We start from the raw sequence: 18,322 nt of genomic DNA, 5'->3' as shown, positions 1-18,322 counted from the left end.
GGAGTTGAGGTCAACCAAGATCTTGTTGAATAGTGTTGCATAAAAAGAGACTGAATGGCTTACTCCAAACACTACTCATGTTCTTTTGTTCAATATCACTTTATGTGACTCAGTGTTTTAAGTTTATTGGGTGATATTCTGCGTCATTAAAATAATGTTACATACACTAGGTTCAATGTTGCTGCGGATTAATTATATTTCTCTTTAATATAACAAGAAAAGGGGGGAGAAAAATGAAGTAAATATATTGTAGCGGCACCTAGTGGTGGCCTGGGGAATCACAAACCCTCGTTATTGGCTGGCGTGGTCACGCGATCGCGGGAATGTATTCGCGGGCTTTTGGTAAAGCATTCATTCACACTCCACCATGTTCGAAGGAGCTTCATTTTTTTTTTTTATATATTTTTTTATTAAAGGTAATCAATTACAATGCTTCAAACAACTTTATATCAAATTAATTCAATTTGCATTAAGTAAAACACTAGTAATACTTATCTACTGTTTTTTTAGAAATAATGATAGAGAAAGAATAGAGAAAGAATAAATCATTAAGAGAGTGATTAAATAATAATTTGATTATATATAAGAAAGAAAAGAGATACGAAAAAAAAAAAAAAAAAAAAAAAAACATTTTTAGTAACCACAATATGTATTATTAATAACACTACTACAAGTGATAGTATCAATAAAGACATATATGTAATTCCAATATAAAAATGAATTATTCTCACCAAATCCCGCAGGGTGCACGTCGAGCTGTGTTGCCAAGAACAGCTACTTCTCTAAATACTGTATATATGGAGACCATATCTGTTCAAAAGAATTATACTTGTCCAATAGGACAAATCTAATTCTTTCCAGATGTAACGTCTCCATCATCTCTGTTGCCCACATTTTGGTTGTGGGGGATAATGTTCCCTTCCAAAATTTCAATATGATTTTTTTTCCAATTATTAAACAGTAATCAAAGAAATTTCTTTGATTTACTGTAAGTGATAGATGTAAATCCGGAATTCCAAATATTATTAGCTTTGGGTTAGGGTCCAATTTAACTTTGATGACTTCAGAAATAACTTTAAAGATTTCTGTCCAGTAATAATTCAATTTAGGACATGTAACGAAACTATGTATTAAATTTGCCTCTGCTTTCTTGCACTTATCACAAATAGCGGAGAGATTCGGAAAAATACTATTTAATTTAGTTTTCGAATAATGTAACCTATATAATACTTTAAATTGTATCAGTATATGTCTGGCGTTTAATAACCGGAGCTTCATTTTTTTGGCTGTTTAAAACTCGCTCAAGTAAATCGCTTTATTATCAAGTCAAGTCAAGTTTATTCGTCACATACACATACGAGATGTGCAGTGAAATGAAAAGTGGCAATGCTCGCGGACTTTGTGCAAAAAGACAAACAAACAAACAACCAAAGAAACTATAAACACAAACACATATTCTTTTACATATTAAATATTGTGGGCTGAAGGAAAAACGTTCAGTAAAGTTGTACAAAATAAAGAATTTTACTTTACTCGATCGTCTCGACTCGCCAAAATATCAAAATGTAAAATGACCAGAAGGAATTGTTTACTTTCTCTAGTGTTGGATCCCTTGTTAGATCTCCCATTTTGTCATTTTCTTGCAAGAGCCACAGTGCTTTAGAAATACACCAAGCAATCATTAGGAGAGTCCTCTTCTGTTTTCAGCTCCTGTAGCAGCAGAATTAGGTTTTGGATTTTCCCAGTGAAAATTCTTATCTTCTACATATGGACAAAAGAAGAACTTGTACCTATAACAACCTTGGGATTAGAGAAGTTGTTCTGAATTGTACATGGTGTTCTCATTTAGAAACATGAAAGACTGCAATAAAACAAAAAATGCTTAATTGTATAAAATAATGGCAATTATTGATCACAGGATTATTGCAAAAAGTTATGGGATGCAAAAAGGTTTGCAATTTTTTAAACCTTGGGTTTTGGGGTTCTGCTGGGTTTGCAGCTAAATTGGGTTTAGTTTAGCGGTGGAGCACGGAAATAGGCCCTTTGGCCCACTGAGTCTACGGCGATTGTCGATCACCCTAGTTCGTTGTCACACTTTCACAATCAATCCCATATGCATGAAGGGCAATTTTACAGAGGCCAATTCATCTACAAATCAGCACGTCTTTATGTGTGAGTGAGTAAAACGAAGCACCCGGAGAAAACCCATCTCGTCACAGGGAGAACGTGCAAACTCCACACAGACAGTACCCGACGTCATGATCGAACCAGATATAGACACAAAATGCTGGAGAAAATTAGCAGAGTAGATCCTTCAGAAGGGTCTCGACCCGAAAATGTACCCATTCCTTCCCTCCAGAGATGCTACCTGTCCCGCGGAGTTAATCCAGCATTCTGTGTCTATCTTCAGTGTAAACCAGCATCTGCAGTTCCTCCTACACACATCATGATCGAACCCCTGTGAGGTTGCAACTCTACCAGCTGTGCCATTGTGATTTGAAGGGGTTGTAAAATTGAATTATTCACGTTTTTATGAAACTCTTGATAATGGAGAAGAAAGTTGTGTGAAATATTTCTGCCGCTTTTTAACATCTGCATAATCCTCGTGTTGTTATTGATTGACTAATCAATCACTACGCTCAATGGAGTTAATTATCACACTCCGGCCGGCCTGTGAAATCGTCATTAAGGCTCGCCAAATAAATAGCGCTGCATGAAGAAAGCCAAGAGTGAAGTAACAAAAGGAAGGGAAATAAGCGCAAAGTGAATATGAACAAATGTACAATTGTTTTTTTTTTAAAGTCCTTGATACCAGAAATCAGAGAACATAATTTGTGCTTCCAGGCTGAAGGTGTTGCCAAATAGGGCGGAGCTTTTACTTGAAGATTTATGGGAAACCTGTGACAGTTTCCTGAAATCTAAAACTGTGGAGTCATTTCTAACCTACAATAAGAATGGTGGGTACACTGCAATTTTGTGCCGGATGTAAATATATCTCAATAAACAAAACTACTTTAGTCATTTACCTCACCTGGAGGGATGCTTTCAGTTATACGTTCCTTCCCACCTCACCCTCACCCCCATCTTTCCACCTCACCCTTTTCTTTCTCCCTCTGAGCCCGTGTTACAGATGAGTGTATTTCCAAATCCTTGGTAAGTAACTTTTATAATCCCAGGATTGCGTAACTTTCCAGAAACAATTAATGCAGGGTAGGGCAGCACTTGGATACAGATTGAACAGTTTAATAATGAGTAAAATATCTCTTCCATGTTTTGTGAAAATAATCATCATTTAAATTTGTGCATTTGCTCCATTTGCAGTACAAAATTGCTGGAGTAGCAAAAACACCCACCTGGCATCGATGAAGGAATCTGAGGAAAGACATTCTTGCCATAGAGGGAGTACAGAGAAGGTTCACCAGACTGATTCCTGGGATGTCAGGACTTTCATTTGAAGAAAGGCTGGATAGACTCGGCTTGTACTCGCTAGAATTTAGAAGATTGAGGGGGGATTTTATAAAAACGTACAAAATTCTTAAGGGGTTGGACAGGCTAGATGCAGGAAGATTGTTCCCGATGTTGGGGAAGTCCAGAACAAGGGGTCACAGTTTAAGGATAAGGGGGAAATCTTTTTGGACCAAGATGAGAATTTTTTTTTCACACAGAGAGTGGTGAATCTCTAGAATTCTCTGCCACAGAAGGTAGTTGAGGCCAGTTCATTGGCTATATTTAAGAGGGAGTTAGATGTGGCCCTTGTGGCTAAAGGTATCAGGGGGTATGGAGAGAAGGCAGGTGCAGTTGGATGATCAGCCATGATCATATTGAATGGCGGTGCAGGCTCGAAGGGCCGAATGGCCTACTCCTGCACCAATTTTTTATGTTTCTATGAAAGAATTAGTGCAAAATCCCATCTTGAGTAAATATAATTCCGTGGTCTGAACTGATTATTCTGTGTTCCAAATTAATATGTGATAGTCTTTATCATATCCATAAATTAATAGACTTTTAATTCATAAGTTAAAAGTGTGAGCAGTGTTTATTCAGGTCATCTTGCCTGCGCTGGCCGAAAGATCTATCTTACTAGCTTTTGGTCTATAGTATTGCAGGAAAGGGCATTTTAAATGGATATTATTAAACTTGCAGAATATTTCTTCTTGTGAATGGGTCTTGGGTAGAATTCTAGACTTTCACAATGCTTCAGGCAATAAACATTGTCTCATCTCCCCTCTGATCATCCCAGCAGTTATCTCCATTGATTTTTGCCTTCCATGTAAGGTAGCTGTTCCTTCCTACCCTTCATTTTCAACCCTCTGAATTTGTATTTGAATATGTGATAGCAGTGCTTTGTGGCGTCTGAAGAAGGGTCTTGACCCAAAATGTTACCCATTCCTTCTCTCCAGAGATGCTGTCTGTCCCGCTGAGTTACTTCATAACAAGAGGATTTCAGTATAGGAATAAAGAGGTTCTTCTGCAGATGTATAGGGCTCTGGTGAGACCATATCTGGAGTATTGTGTACAGTTTTGGTCTCCTAATTCGAGGAAGGACATCCTTGTGATTGAGACAGTGCAGCGTAGGTTCACGAGATTGATCCCTGGGATGGCGGGACTGTCATATGAGGAAAGCTTGAAAAGACTAGGCTTGTATTCACTGGAGTTTAGAAGGATGAGGGGGGTCTTATAGAAACATATAAAATTATAAAAGGACTGGACAAGCAAGATGCAGGAAAAATGTTCCCAATGTGGAGCGAGTCCAGAACCAGGGGCCACAGTCTTAGAATAAAGGGGAGGTCATTTAAGACTGAGGTGAGAAAAAACGTTTTCAACCAGAGTTGTGAATTTATGGAATTCCCTGCCACAGAGGGCAGTGGAGGCCAAGTCACTGAATGGACTTAAGAGAGAGTTCGATAGAGCTCTAGGGGCTAGTGGAGTCAAGGGATATGGGGAGAAGGCAGGCGCGGGTTATTGATAGGGGGCGATCAGCCATGATCACAATGAATGGCGGTGCTGGCTCGAAGGGCCGAATGGCCTCCTCCTGCACCTATTTTCTATGTTTCAGCATTTTGTGTCTATCTTTGGTGTAAAACCAGCATCTGCAGTTCGTTCCTACACAGGTTGTGGTAATTGTTCTATTAAACCCTGAAAGTCGTTATCGTTGGAGTTGTGTGGAAATTGTGGGATCTGAACTGTTCTTCCATCTTGGCATGATCATGGGTAACGCTTCGTATTGTGGGGAATTGAACTTTAATCCAGTAAAGTTTCCCTTCTGTGCTCGTCTAAACATGTCTAGTTGGACTAACCCACAAAGCTAACAACTTGGACACATGCATGTCTTGTTTTCTGGTGATACGGCTGTGCTGCTAGGGGGTAAGGGTGGAATACAGATCACAATACCAAACCGGGGGAACAAATGTACCTGACCCACTCCGCATATGTCCCTGTCAAATATGATACAAAAAGGCTGCATGCTTTCAGTGTGTAGACCTATTGCTTGACTGTTCTCCTTGTCTGACAAGTTATTGTGAATAGAGAAGTAGTTAAATGTCACTCACATCTCGTGTGAATTATTCTGACAATGGTTTTGTTAATGGTAAATTATCAGTTTAGGATTTTTTCCCCAATGCAAATTGATTCAGGTTCTCAAAGTCAATGTACATTTTTGCCAATGCTCTTAAGAGTCAAGAATGTTTTATCGTCATGTGTACCTGAACGAAACAATCAAATTCTTGCTCTTCATCATTATTCCTGAATCACGATGACAGCCTATCAATTCTTCCCGAACTCTTCACCAAGTTAATTTGAGGGTCTTTTACACACAGCTGAGAGAATAGCCAGGGCCTCAGCATTCTTTCTGAATGACTATATATTTAGTAGCATGGGGTGGCATTCCACATTATTGTTTGGCACTCCAATGTGAGAATTGAACTAACAACCTGATTCTTTGGACTTTAGCTACAGTCAGGACTGAACCGGGGTCTCTGGCTTCGTAACGCAGCAACTCTACCGCTGTGCCACTGTGCTGCCCTTGATTCTGCCTTAACTGCTGCATTAATCCATGGCCACCTCCTAATTTGAGGAGCGTATTTGTCTGTGGTCTCATTATAAACTTACTGTCTACAGGTTCCAGTGCAATTTATCCAATTATCAGGATGTCATTCATCAACCTGTCGAGAGGTTGTAACCAGATGTGTTAATTTATCAATTTTGACTCCAATTGTTGGTTGTGCATCAGTTGTTGCTGCTTTACTTTTCCAATGTTTGCAAAGTATTGTTTTCACATTCTTCACTTTCTGTGATCCTCATATTTTAATCTTGTCATGCTGAGCTACTTTGCAATGCATCGTCTAATACATTAACCTACAGGTGACCCTGCACTATCACCATCAGTAAGATAGAGTCACACAGCGTTTAAACAGGCCCTTCGGCCCAACTTGCCCACACTGACCAACACAACCCACTTGTCTCCATTTGGCCCATATCCCTCTAAACCCGCCCTATCAAAGCATGTCTAATTGCTTCTTAAACTTTATAATAGTCCCTGAGTTGTCATTCATCAATAGGAGTAGAATTAGGCCATCTGGCCCATCAAGTCTACACCACCATTCAATCATTGCTGATCTATCTCTCGTCCTAACCCCATTCTCCTGCCTTCTCCCCATAACCTCTGACACCTGTACTAGTCAAGAATCTATCTACCTCTGCGTTAAAAATATCAACTGACTTGGCCTCCGCAGCCTTCTGTGGCAGAGAATTCCACAGATTCAGCACATTTTGAATAAAGAAACTTCTCATCTCCTTTCTAAAATAATGTCCTAGATTCTCCCACTAGTAGAAACATCCTCTCCATATCCAATTCTTGCACTATTCTGTATGTTTCAATGAGGTTCCCCCTCATCCTTTTAAACTCCAGCGAGTACATGCCCAGTGCCGACATCATAGGTTAACTTACTCATTCCTGGGATCATTCTTGTAACCCATTCCAGAGCCCAGCATATCATTCCTCAGATATGCTCACAATATTCCAATTGCGACTGTACCAGCGCCTTCTAGAGCCTCGACATTACTTCCCTGTTTTTGTATACAAGCCCGCTTGAAGCCCTCATTCATTTCTTGGCCAATCCATCTCCCCAGAGAAACGTACGAAGAAGCTGCTCTGTATTCTCAAAGATAACTATTTGTTTCCGCAGATGCATTTTATGCTGCTTTTTAGCCGTCAAGGCAAATTGAGGCTCCAGAAGTGGTACACTGTGATGGTTGATAAGGAGAAGAAAAAGATTGCGAGGGAACTTGTTCAGATTGTGCTGAGTCGACAAGCCAAAATGTGCAGCTTTGTGGAATGGCGGGATCTCAAAATTATTTATAAAAGGTTTGAACTATCTTTTTATTAATGCAGAGTTTTCTTTGCGAAGAAAAATGTTTGACTCTTTAATGGCATTTAGATTATTAGTTGAACTTTATAGCAGCTTTAGCTTCTGGAGTATTATAGCCATCAACAGTCATGTGCTTGGTCTATAGCTGACACCAGCTGTCTTGAGCGCCTTGAACCTACTACAGTTATGGATTCTTTAAAGGTCAAGAAAGAAACTCTAGTTTTACTGGCAGTCATTTTTACTTTAAAGCCAACATTTCACATCAGTACAGAAGTGTGGACTGACAATTTCCCACAATGGATGCCAGCCAGTATGTTCTGCCTCTGGGCCATTCCTTGGAAAGTGAACCAAAATGTCACACACGTTACCAAATGGCATCACATAAAGTCATACATTAAAACATTCTGGTCAGAGATTAATCTTATTCGTTGCTATTTTCCTACCTACAGAACTATAATGCACGTCTGCTAAAGATATGAACATTCTAGGCTTTTTAAAATTCACAAGAGTTATAAAAAGATAAAACAGAGTTTTATAAAGTAAGATAAAACAGAGTTATGAAAAAAACGCTTCCGTGTGCGGTCACACACGTGACCAGTCCTATTTGACCTCTGACCCGAAACAAACATTGTCAGCATAACATAAATATTTCACTTGATAAACTTTGGGGAAAAAAAAGAATTATATATACAGTACAAAACAATATACCTGTAATGCTTTCAGAATTAGAAGAGATGTATTTCACATTTTTTCTTTTTTTGGTCACACACGTGACCAAGAATATGTGGGGGGGGGGCCTTCTACAGATGGGGCACAGATAGGATGAATACAAGGTGGTAGTTTTCATTTTGATTTCCTGTAATACCATCTGCAGTTCTTTTGATTTTCTCTTGCTTTGTATGTATTACGATGCATTGATGTTCACTTTAGTGTGAAATTGACTAGAAAACACTACTTGAAAAAGCAGTGAATTTAAAATGTTGTAACCTATGTATGATTCCATCCACTAAATACATCGTATGTGAATAACATGCAGGATCTCTTTAATGTCATTTTATAGAGGTGTATAACATTATGAGGGGAATAGATTGGGTAGATGCACAGAGTCTCTTGCCCAGAGTAGGTGAATCGAGGACCAGATGACATAGGTTTACGGTGAAGGGGAAAAGATTTAATAGGAATCTGAGGAGTAACTTTTTCACACAAAGGGTGGTGGGTGTATGGGACAAACTGCCAGAAGAGGCAGTTGTGGCTGGGACTATCCCAACGTTTAAGAAACAGTTAGACAGGTACATGGATAGGACAGGTTTGGAGGGATGAGGGCCAAACGTTGGCAGGTGGGACTAGTGTAGCTGAGAAATTTTGGCCGGTTGTGGGCAAGTTGGGCCGAAGGGCCAGTTCCATGCTGTATCGCTCTGACTCTATCTTAATAAGTAACCCTGTACTTTTCACTTCACTAAACCAACTCGCATCATCTCCGTTCATTAGTTGTTTCCCTCCATAATGAAGTTCTTGGAGGTGAAGTGGGATATCAGTGACATTAATCTTAGTATCAGTAAACTTTCTGGAGGGATGTTTGGGGAACAACAGAAGGCCATTAAACCTAAGTTCAACGTTATTTTCAGCAATTATGCCAGGTTATTAGGTTAATTAGCTTGGAAAAGTGTCCCACGTCGGATGGAACAAGTGTACAGGTGATCGTTGGACGGCATGGACTCGGTGGGCCGAAGGGTCTATTTCCACTCCATCTCTAAACTGAATTATTTAACTTTTTTTGAAGTAGCATATTTTTGGTTTATTTCCAGTGTTAAGCGTTTTGACTTTATAATACATTTTAATTTTGAAAATGAAATTGATCATAAATGCCTAAGGCATTTACAGTCAAACCAGTTAACAGCTTGACAGTCATTTCAGCCTTGGAGCATGACTTGCTCCGGACCAACAATTCCTTTGGGTGGTGCATTTATGTCTCCACAGGTTGGTGTGCACTGCACCAGCTCTCAATGACTACTTTAATAAGTATGGAGCCTATCCATTGTGGCAAGTGTTTAGCTTATTGTTACAGTGAAAAGCTTTTGTTGCGTGCTATCCGGTCAGCAGAAAGACAAAACATGATTACAATCGAGCCATTTGCAATGGCTAGAGTTACATGATAAAGGAATAGTGTTTAGTGTAAGATAAAGCCAGCAAAGTCCAATCAAGTATAGTCCGAGGGTCACTAAAGAGGTAGATAGTAGCTCAGCTCTGCTCTCTGGTTGTGGTAGGATGATTCAGTTGCCTGATTACATGTGGGAAGAAGATGTCCCTGAATCTGGTGTTGTGTTTTCACACCTATACCTTTTGCCTGATGGGAGAGGGGAAAACAGGCAGTGGCCAGGGTGTGACTCGTCCTTGATTATGCTGCTGGCCTTGCCGAGGTGTGAGGTATAAATGGAGTCAATAGAAGTCGGGTTGGTTGTCAAATGCTAATAATAGCCTCTTAGGTTCTTTTAAAATAATAATCCAATGTCTAAGATATTTTAAAGCAATATTAAATTGATTTTAATAGATATTACATTAAAGGTATCAGTTGCCCAGATCCATAAACATTTTGGTTAGTGGATGTTTCTTATTTGTGGATATTTCAGAGCGCTATTCTGCATTGTGGGCTAATGTTGATATTTTACTTTATGAATCCAAAGTCGCTATTTCACTGATTTATTTTTAGTTTAGTTTAAAGATACATCGCAGAAACAGGCCCTTTGACCCACCATTGCACTCCAACCAGCGATCCCCGCACACTAGCGCTATCCTACACGCACTAGTGGCATTTCACAATTTTACCAAAGCCAATTAGCCTACAAACCTGTACACCTTTAGAGTGTGGGAGGAAACCAGAGCACGTGGAGAAAACACACGCAGATCACAGGAGAACGTACAAACTCCACATAGACAGCATCCGTGGTCAGGATCGAACCCGGGTCTCTGGCGCTGTATGGCCACAGCTCTACCGCAGTTCTGTACTGCCATCCCATCTTGAACAATGTTCATAAACAGGAAAATCACTCACTTACACCGTTTGACTGATGTAACTGCAAAAAATGAGCTTTGCAAAACTTGTGTGATTACACTGACTCACTTGGCCGTTAAATACAGAACCTTATTTGTTTTCTGTTCCTCAGGTTTGCTAGCTTATATTTTTGTTGTGCGATAGACGAACAAGATAATGAACTCCTGACACTGGAAATCATCCATCGTTATGTGGAACTGCTGGATAAGTATTTTGGCAATGTATGCTTTCTGTGAAAAATGCATTTACATTTTCTATATTTACATCCAGCATATTTTTAATTTCAGATTTCCAACAGCTGTTCTGTGCTATATCTGATATTTCCAGCATTTTTTTTCCCTCCTCTGATTCATTTCCCCTATTTGCACTTCCATCTGACACCATCGGATGCAATTAGGAAGACATCACAGTCTCTTTCAGCTGGCGATAACGTCATTTATGCATTCGGTCCCTCTGCTTTCAACACCATTACAGGGGCTTCCTTTATTATTTGGCTAGTTAAGTTTATTGTCACTTGCACCGAGGTATAGTGAAAAGCTTTTTTGTTGCTCGTTATCCAGTCAACGGAGAGACTATATATGATTACAATTAAGCCGCTCACAGTGAATAGCTACAGGAGTAAGGGAATAATGTCCTAATCTGAGGAAGGACATTCTTGCCATAGAGGGAGTACAGAGAAGGTTCACCAGACTGATTCCTGGGATGTCATGACTTTCATATGAAGAAAGACTGGATAGACTCGGCTTGTCCTCGCTGGAATTTAGAAGATTGAGGTGGGATCTTATAGAAACTTACAAAATTCTTTAGGGGTTGGACAGGCTAGATGCAGGAAGATTGTTCCCGATGTTGGGGAAGTTCAGAACAAGGGGTCACAGTTTAAGGATAAGGGGAAATCTTTTAGGACTGAGATGAGAAAATCATTTTTTACACAGAGAGTGGTGAATCTCTGGAATTCTCTGCCACAGAATGTAGTTGAGGCCAGTTTATTGGCTATATTTAAGAGGGAGTTAGATGTGGCCCTTGTGGCTGAAGGAATCAGGGGGTATGGAGAGAAGGCAGGTACAGGATACTGAGTTGGATGATCAGCCATGATCATATTGAATGGCGGTGCAGGCTCGAAGGGCCGAATGGCCTACTCCTGCACCTATTTTCTATGTTTCTATGTATTGTGCAAGATAAAGTCGGCTTAAAGATGGTCCAAGTGTCTCCAATGTGATAGGTGGTAGATCAGGACTTTTCTCTAGTTGGTGCTAGGATGGTTCGGTTGCCTGGTGACAGCTGGAAAAAAACTGTCCATGAATCTGGGGATATGCGTTTTCACATTTCTGTATCGCTTGTTTGATTTGATTTTTGAGTATAGTTTATTGTCACGTGTACTGAGGTACAGTGAAAAGCTTTAGTTGCGTGCTAACCAGTCAGAGCTGTCCACAGTGCACAAATACCTGACAAAGGGAATAACGTGAATAACAACAATAGCTTTTCACTGTACCTTGGACCACATCACAATAAACTAAACTAAACGTTAAGATAAAGTTCTCTCCTTGCCTCATTCTCCCCATCGCTAAAATGCTAATTTCCATTGCTGTCCCTGGTTCTGATTGAAACCTGAGACATTAAACATTTCTCACACTACAGGCATAGACTGAACTGCTGAGAACTTTCAGAATTATCTGTGTTTAATTTGGAATTGCAGTTCTTTGTTAAAATTACCACATCTTGACCCCTTTATGTCATAGTCATAGAGTGATACAGTGTGGAAACAGGCCCTTCGGCCCAACTTGCCCACACCAGCCAACATGTCCCAGCTACACTAGTCCCACCTGCCTGCGCTTGGTCCATATGCCTCCAAACCTGTCCTATCTATGTACCTGTCTAACTGTTTCTTGAGCATTGGGATAGTCCCAGCCTCAACTACCTCATCTGGTAGCTTGTTCCATACACCCACCACCCTTTGTGTGAAAAGGTTACCCCTCAGATTCCTATTAAATCTTTACCCCTTTCACCTTGAATCTATGTCCACTGGTCCTACTCTGGCCAAGGGACTGTGCATCTACCCGATCCATTCCTCGCATAATTTTATCCAACTCTATAAGATCACACCTCATCCTCCTGCGCTCCAAGGAATAGAGACCCAGCCTACTCAACCTCTCCCTATAGCTCACACCCTCTAGTCCTGGCAACATCCTCATAGAAAGTGATAACATTTAAGGTAAAAACATCAATGCTTTGGAGAAAAACACTTTGTCTATTTTAGCATAGCTAACCACTAAATGAATAAAGCTCATTTTCATAGATTCAAATTATAGGAGCAGAATTCGGACATTCGGCCAATCAAGTTTACTCCAAAATTAATTCATGGCTGATCTGTCTTTCCCTCTCAACCCCATTGTCCTGCCTTCTCCCCACAACCCCTGATATCCATTTTGACCAATTGCCCAGTTATTTTAGCCCTGTCGGAGCCAGAAAGATATTTTCACAGCAGCTGGGAGAAGTTGTATAAAATAAAATATAACTACAGGTGTTAGAACTTGAAATAAAAATGGAAAATGTCAGAGATACTCGGCCAGCCAGGAAGCATATGTGGAGAAAGAATTAGAGCTGTCATTTTGAGTCAATGGCATTTCCTTGGAGATGGAAATCCAAGCTTGGGACCCATACACAGATAAAAACATTTCATCCATCGAACGTGTCCAAAGACAGGCCGCTCGATTTGTTACTAACACCTATGAGAGAGAAGCGAGTGTCACCAAACCTGAATTCTCTGGGGTGGAATCCTCTCCAAGACAGATGTGAAGCTCACCATTTGACCTGTTTTTACAAAATGTTAAATGGTCAGCTAGACATAGATCACAAGACCTACACCAACCCCAAACCAATTAGGAGCAGACGAGGGCATTCGATCCAATTTGTGATCCCAGCTACAAAGACAGATGTATACAGCAATTCGTTCTTCCCCCGCACAATTAAAGCATGGAATAATCTCCACCAAACTATAGTTACCCAACCAGATGCAACTAAATTTAAAGTAGCACTTTCTTCCCAATAACCCTTTCTGGCTTAATCCCTCCCTTCACCACCTCCAGTTTATATTCCAGTTGGAATATTTTGGAGGACCAAGTAACCAAGAACCAAGAGGTCATTTAAGACTGAGGTGAGAGAAAACTTTTTCACCCAGAGAGTTGTGAATTTATGGAATTCCCTGCCACAGAGGGCAGTGGAGGCCAAGTCACTGGATGGATTTAAGAGAGAGTTAGATAGAGCTCTAGGGGCTAGTGGAGTCGAGGGATATGGGGAGAAGGCAGGCACGGGTTATTGATAGGGGACGATCAGCCATGATCACAATGAATGGAGGTGCTGGCTTGAAGGGCCGAATGGTCTCCTCCTGCACCTATTTTCTATAATATTTAACCCTCAACGTTTCTAAAGCAGATTATGCAGACAATGTCACATTGATCTTCATGTGTTTTTGACTTGTGTATATCGGATATTGTGTTTCTTGTATTAACATGCAGACCCCACATCAATAGGTACTTCATTGACTAAAAAAGTGGGTTGGCATGTTTCATCAGGCACTATATGCATAGAGTTCTTTCATCTAAAAACGAACTTAAACTCAAGATAAATTACAGATTTGTTCTGTATTGCGGGTATAATACTAACAAAGAAAAATCACAGCAAAACCACCGATTCCAAGTGCTATAGCAACCAGAAATTTTCACTCTTAAATTTATAATTCATTCTAAAACTAAAAATAGAGGGTACACACAACTCTCAGCAGGTCGGGCAGTATTTGACTTTAGGTTGAACACATTTTAAGATTCTGAGTATTTTCTGTTTTTATTTCAAATTTCCAGGATCTGCATTTATTTTGCTTTCCAATTATAATTGGAGTAATTTTGAGGATCAAACATCAATAGCATTATTATTTATAACCCATTTTAAAAAATTGCAGTTTTGGATAACAGCGCTTGCATTTTTTGTGTCAGGTTTGTGAACTAGACATCATCTTTAATTTTGAGAAGGCCTACTTTATACTGGATGAATTTCTAATTGGAGGAGAGATGCAGGACACCTCGAAGCTCAGTATACATAAAGCAGTGGAGGAAGCTGATATGATGCAAGAGGTAAGGCAGAAACTCGCAGATAATGGTTTTAGAAAAGTCTTGAGTATTTGTTTGTCATGAGGCAACAGTTAACAGACTTTGAGGTTTGATTTCTGAATCTTTGTGGAATTGAAGTGCCAGAAAAGCTGTATAGGTTTAGTTTAGAGACACAGTATTGGAAACGCGCCTTTCACCCCGCCGAGGCCTCGTCGACCATCGATCACCCGTTCACACTAGTTCTCTGTTATCCCACTTTCTCATGATTCCCACGCGCTACGCACTCAGGGCAATTTTACCGAGGGCAATTAACCTACAAAACTAGAAGTCTTTGGGATGTGGGAGGAAACCGGAGCACCCGGAGTAGACTCATGCGATCAGAGGGAGAACGTGCAAACTCCGCACAGACAGCACCTGAGGTCGGGATCAAACCTGGGTCTCTGACGCTGAGGCAGCAGCACACTGTTTCACTCATGATTCGTGATGGATGTTGATAAAATGGGTAGTTTTGTGCAGTTTTAATGCATTCAACTCTCTAGAAGGATGAACTTTCTGTAAACCTTTATAAGGAACTGCTGCTGATGTTAGACTGGTGTCTATTTGCATGGTCACTCTGTAGCTGATGCATTTGCCAATGCTCACTGTTAGAGTTGCTTATTGAAAGACTGAGTTGAGGTTACAGGGGTAGGGGAGAGGTGTCAGGTGCTGTCGGGTTGTGCCTTAGCTACGATGTAATGGTTACAGAACCAGGAGCTCAACTGGGCACAAGTCTGAGCTGTAGGGAGAGGTTGGGCAGGCTAGGAGTGTAGGAGGATGATGGTTGATGTTTTAAATTGTATAAGATAATGAGGGGAATAGATAGTATAGATGCACAGTCTTTCATCTGGTGTAGGGGATTCAGGAACCAGACGACATGGGTTTAGGGTGAGAGGGGAACGATTTAATGGGAATCTGAGGGGCAATCTTTTCACACAGAAGATGATGGCTATTTGGAATGAGCTGCCAGAGGAAATAGTTGAGGCAGAAATTGGAACAACATTTAAAAGACATCTGGACAGGTACAGGGGTAGGTACATCAGCTGAGGTGAGCTTTCATTCTGGCTTTCCAAAATGGAACAGCAACCAGTTAAATAGTAGTGCGTGCAGGAAGCAGGCAGCTACATAGGATGCTTCCAGCACACAGTACTCCCTGCATGGCAGATTGATGGTCCTCTGGGCAACACAGACCCCATGGGTAACCCAACTGTATAGCAGGACCAAAGGAGAGCAAGATAGAAAGGGAGTTAAATAATTTGTGTTTAGTTTAGTTTTGAGATACATCGAGGAAGCAGGCCCTTCGGCCCATCGAGTCCATTTTGACCAGCAATCCCCACACAATAACACTAGGGACAATTCACAATTTTACTAAGCCAATTAACCTGCAACCTGTACGTCTTTGGAGTGTGGGAGGAAACCGGAGCAGCTGGGGAAAACCAACGCTGGTCATGGGGAGAACGTACAAACTCCGTACAGACAGCACCCCTAGTCAGGATCGAACCCGGGTCTCTGGCGCTGTAAGGCAACAACTCTACCGCTGCGCCACCATGCCGCCCATAGTGATTAGGTAAATATTTCTGCAGCCACAGACATAGTGTCTGGTTGCTATGTGACTTTAATGGTGCCAGAGTCAAGGATGTCACTGAATTTCCACATAACCTTTGTGTGAGCGTGAGAGAGCGATAATGATCCATATTAGTGCCAATGTTCAGCAGTAGAAAGAGGGTAACAGACTGTCACAATAAGTAGGCTGGAGATTCTGTCTAAGTCTAAAAAATCCTAATAATTATTGGCCATTCTTTATTAATTGGTCAATAAATCACTGTTTTCATTTAAATGCTGAGAGCATGTAATTTTCAAACATTATTATGACCCTTTGCTTGGTCAAATCCACTGATTTCAATGATACATTTTACTGCGGAATCACTTCATGGCTTTAATGGACTAAATTGCAGGATTAATTTTTTAATTTTTATTGTATCATTCTTAGATGAGTAACACAAGGTCGTGAGGTGGCTGTGATCATGTTTTACATGAGTTTATGAATACAAATGTTATGGGACAAAATGTCTTTGACCTGGATTCACTAATGCTGTGGTATGTTTGTTACAGACTATGGAAGAATATTTAGCCAAGCCAACATTTTAACTTGGAGTTTAGAAGGCCTGAAGGATGAACCTAATTTATGAAATGTATACATAGATTTATAGTGTATTTTCAGTGTCTTAAAATCTAGAAGAATATATTTTGCTACTGCTATGTATTGTGGAAAATATACCATGTCAACTAAAGCGCAGTTAGCACTGTAAAATGTTCAGGCATTATTTATAACGTTTTTGTATTCATAAATCCCAATGTACTTTTTGTTCCAAGATTTCCATTGGCAATGAGCAGGAGATATGGTGCTTCACTGCGTGTTTTTGTTTTAAATAATATGCATTTAGATAAATCTCCAACTGGGTAAAATGGAAGCACTTCAAAAATAACTATAATTAAAAGTAATTTGATAGTTCAAGTTCAAGTTCAAGTGAGTTTATTGTCATGTGTCCCTGTATAGGACAATGAAATTCTTGCTTTGCTTAAGCACACAGAAAATAGTAGGCATTTACTACAAAAAAATATTCCCCTCTGGAATGTACCAAGTTCGGATGGAGACCTGGAATTGTCAGTTAATCCAATGGTATGGTGAAAATTATCACTTCCAAATCAGTTTTTATCTTGTGAGATGGTTTTGCAAGCTGAGGGACCTGTTGCTTTAATGTTTTAGGTAGACTGAAGATCTTAAGAATTCGAAAGCATCTAATAGTCCACGAAAAGAACTGATTTTATAAATTCCAGGTTATTTGAGCTGATGAAACAACAACAAAATCTGAATGAAGCACTTGGATATTTTGTGACCTAATGTTGAGTACACATTTTAGATCCCATTTTATTATTTTGAGGATGGTTCCATTATGGCCTCAAAGTCAAGATCATCTGTTCAAACCCATCTCTGACATTAAACCTAAAGTGTGAATTAAACTTCCATCCTGTACTGTTAGAAATCTGCATGGTCCATCTGGTGTGAACCCAAAAAATCATAACTGTGCATGAAGAACAATGTTATTTCCTCCAAAGCCATTGATACAACAATCATTTATTATTTTTCCCTTTACAAATTTGTGGGTTAAATATAATCAAATTTCTTTAAGATGCTAACCCCATCTCTGGCTCATGTAAACCATTACATCCAATATCAGTTGGAAATACCGAATAAGGTTATAATTTTCACACAATCTTCTGTACGAACTCAACTCATGTGATAAATGTCACTGTTGTACCTAGAGTTAATTGATAATTTTGCAGATTATTTTGTCACAAGTTGTCTTATTTGTGCCCAAAGGGTTTTCTGCAAGATTTGATTTCTTGCACTCTATTTTGTTGTGCTGTTGTGCAGCTCTGATTCACTGTTGATGTATGTAATGTAAAGTATTTACACTTTGAAGATTAATCTGACAAATCCCCAAATCTCCATCTGTGATGTTTCCATTTCAGCAAATTATCACTTCACAAAGCGAAAAACATATGTACCCTTCAACAAATCTCACAGGTGTTTAATGTAATTTCTCAAATGTTTCTATTGGAAAAGCTGAGATGCTTCCATCGTGAACTAGAAAATGTATTCAAGGCCATTTTTTTCATTTGACGAATTTAGCAAACCAATTGTGTCTTAAGGAGTTGTATATGAGAAATTAATTGCAGAAATGGAAATAAAATTAGAATCAAATTTC

General features: G+C 39.8%; 1 protein-coding gene and 1 long non-coding RNA gene across 4 annotated transcripts in view; one reads left to right on the top strand and one right to left on the bottom strand.

Moving 5' to 3' along the window:
• LOC116979568 overlaps window positions 1-4,600 on the bottom strand; it is a 26,533-nt gene extending 21,933 nt beyond the window's left edge. Inside the window, exon 1 of the long non-coding RNA XR_004413746.1 lies at window positions 4,564-4,600. This is a non-coding gene — a long non-coding RNA (uncharacterized LOC116979568). The remainder of the gene's footprint in view (window positions 1-4,563) is intronic.
• The window catches only part of ap1s3 (adaptor related protein complex 1 subunit sigma 3), a 25,664-nt gene extending 7,342 nt beyond the window's left edge, over window positions 1-18,322 (top strand). The window contains exons 2-7 of one of the 3 annotated variants that reach the window (XR_004413745.1): window positions 2,845-2,957; window positions 7,185-7,363; window positions 10,529-10,637; window positions 14,403-14,540; window positions 16,665-17,061; window positions 17,151-18,322. Coding sequence is in view for 1 of the 3 variants with exons in the window: in XM_033031131.1 (XP_032887022.1) it covers window positions 7,185-7,363; window positions 10,529-10,637; window positions 14,403-14,540; window positions 16,665-16,700 (462 nt within the window). In the remaining 2 variants the exon portion in view is untranslated. Of the gene's footprint in view, window positions 1-2,844; window positions 2,958-7,184; window positions 7,364-10,528; window positions 10,638-14,402; window positions 14,541-16,664; window positions 17,071-17,150 lie in introns of those variants that run through there. The other 2 variants (XR_004413744.1, XM_033031131.1) reach the window with 2 other exon arrangements.

Source organism: Amblyraja radiata, chromosome 13 (assembly GCF_010909765.2).
Source record: "Amblyraja radiata isolate CabotCenter1 chromosome 13, sAmbRad1.1.pri, whole genome shotgun sequence".
Lineage (NCBI taxonomy): Eukaryota > Metazoa > Chordata > Chondrichthyes > Rajiformes > Rajidae > Amblyraja > Amblyraja radiata.
This window is presented reverse-complemented; position numbering and strand designations above follow the sequence as displayed.